The sequence below is a fragment of the Rattus rattus genome, chromosome 5, assembly GCF_011064425.1.
Source record: "Rattus rattus isolate New Zealand chromosome 5, Rrattus_CSIRO_v1, whole genome shotgun sequence".
Classification (NCBI taxonomy): domain Eukaryota; kingdom Metazoa; phylum Chordata; class Mammalia; order Rodentia; family Muridae; genus Rattus; species Rattus rattus.
In genome coordinates this window covers 110,313,472-110,315,211 of record NC_046158.1, presented here as the reverse complement: position 1 = coordinate 110,315,211, position 1,740 = coordinate 110,313,472, and the positions used below count along the sequence as shown (strand labels likewise).

Genomic DNA, 1,740 nt, shown 5'->3' with positions numbered 1-1,740 from the left:
CAGTCTGCATTGCGGGTTTCCTGTTTGTCTGTGTGCCCACTGGCTCTTAGATCCCATGACTTCCCAGAGAACGCTGTCCTGCAGAGGCAGACACAGGGCCCCTGAGCGCAGGCCCGGCCCTGGAGACAGCAACGGAGAGGCCAGTTGATTCTTGATATTCTCCGTTGTGGCTTCCTTGGGGCCTGTGTGAGAATTCAGTTCTGCAACTACCCTCCCCTGGCCAAGATCCTTTCTTCTAAGCCAGGATTACCCCCTCAACCTCTGAGGTCGCCGCCAAGGTCTCCTTCCAGATATGGAAGTCGCCTCGCCTGCCTTCCCATCACCCAGGCCCCTGTTTGGCTTTGCCCTTTCCCACAGAAGTCCACCATTGCTGTTTGGACTTCCAAATGCTGCTCCTAAGTCTGTCTGCCGCAGGCTTACCCCAGTCGGGAGTGGGAAACGGGCCAACTGGACCGTAGAGACCCCTCGGTCCTCCTAGCAACCTGCTGGGCTGTTCTCGCTCTGAATTGCCAATGTCCATGGCGTTCCCGGTGCCTTTCCCCCCTCCCGTTTCTGACAATTAGACGCCAGTCAAGTTTGAAGAGGAAATCTGCTTTATTTATTTATTTATTTATTTATTTATTTATTTTTATTTTTTCTGGTGGTGGCCATGGGGAATGAAGGAAGCCCCCTAAAGGTATCATCACAAAGCGGGCTCAGCGCTCGGAGAAGGCAGACTCAGGGTCGCAGGCGGGGTCAGTGCGGCAGCCATCTGCAAGAGAAATGGGTCAGTGGCCTGAGCTGCAAACCGGACGGCTCCCTGCCGGGCGGTCCTGCTAGGCCCCCTCCTGCTCACCCGGGCTGCAGCAGATGCCCGCGGCGGCGCAGCGGCCTCCGCTTCCGCAAGGCTTCTGGCCAGACTGGCAGGGCGAGGGCAGGTAATTCTCCTCCTGGCAGCGCAGCGCCTCGGCGGTGCCCACGAAGCAGCCCAGCTCGTCCGCGCAGCAGATGCTCGGCCCGAAGCAGCGCCCTTTGCCGCCGGGGCCGCAGGGAAGACACTGCGGGAGGGAAAGACTCGGATGGGCGCTGTGCACGATCCATATCGGGACCGTGGTGGGGCAGGGACAGTGTGCCTTCACGGCGTCAAGAGGGAGCCCCGGGTCCCCATGCGAGGCCGCGGTAGGGCTGGCAAGTGTAAGGGGATGCTCTCTGAAGGTGGGAGAGCATCTCTGGTCCTTAGCCTTGCCAGAATGGGACGGGATGGTGTTGGGGAGACTCACCTTGCGCATATCCAGGTCTAGCGCAGCCCTCTTGCCGCCCAGGGGGCAGTTCTGGATGTAGCAGGCGGAGGTCAGAGCCAGTAGGCCAAGCAGGCAGCAAGCGAGACTGGGGCAGGCCATGGCGTTGGTGCTCAGTCCGAGACCCACTGTGGGTGATGGTTTCTCCAGCCCAGATCGACCTTTTTATGCCTGGCCACTGCCATGGTGGGGCCCAGTCTAAAGAGGGTGACTGCATGACTGGTCACAGCAGGTCTCTTGGGTCAAACTGTTCCACACTGTTTAGAAGCAGGCCCTTCATTTGCAGGGTCTGGGCTGGGGTCAAGGTCACTGCCTCAGCTAATGACCTGGAGCTCAAAAGGGACACAGCCTGAAGGGGAGGCCAAAGCTACAGGAGGATAAAGAGACTTGGAGGGGGTGGAGGTGCAGCCTAGCCAGGAGCTGTTTTTCATAGAAATCCAATACCTCAGAATGAGGCTGGATA

General features: G+C 59.0%; 1 protein-coding gene across 1 annotated transcript; it reads right to left on the bottom strand.

Moving 5' to 3' along the window:
- Positions 1-631: 631 nt before the first annotated feature.
- Positions 632-1,409, bottom strand: Oxt (oxytocin/neurophysin I prepropeptide). The gene is made up of 3 exons (XM_032902347.1): positions 1,260-1,409; positions 836-1,037; positions 632-751 (listed from the first exon to the last, which is right to left on the bottom strand). The coding sequence occupies exons 1-3, from the start codon at positions 1,377-1,379 to the stop codon at positions 696-698; spliced, it is 378 nt and encodes a 125-aa protein (XP_032758238.1). The 5' UTR covers positions 1,380-1,409; the 3' UTR covers positions 632-695.
- Between the last annotated feature and the right edge of the window lie 331 nt (positions 1,410-1,740).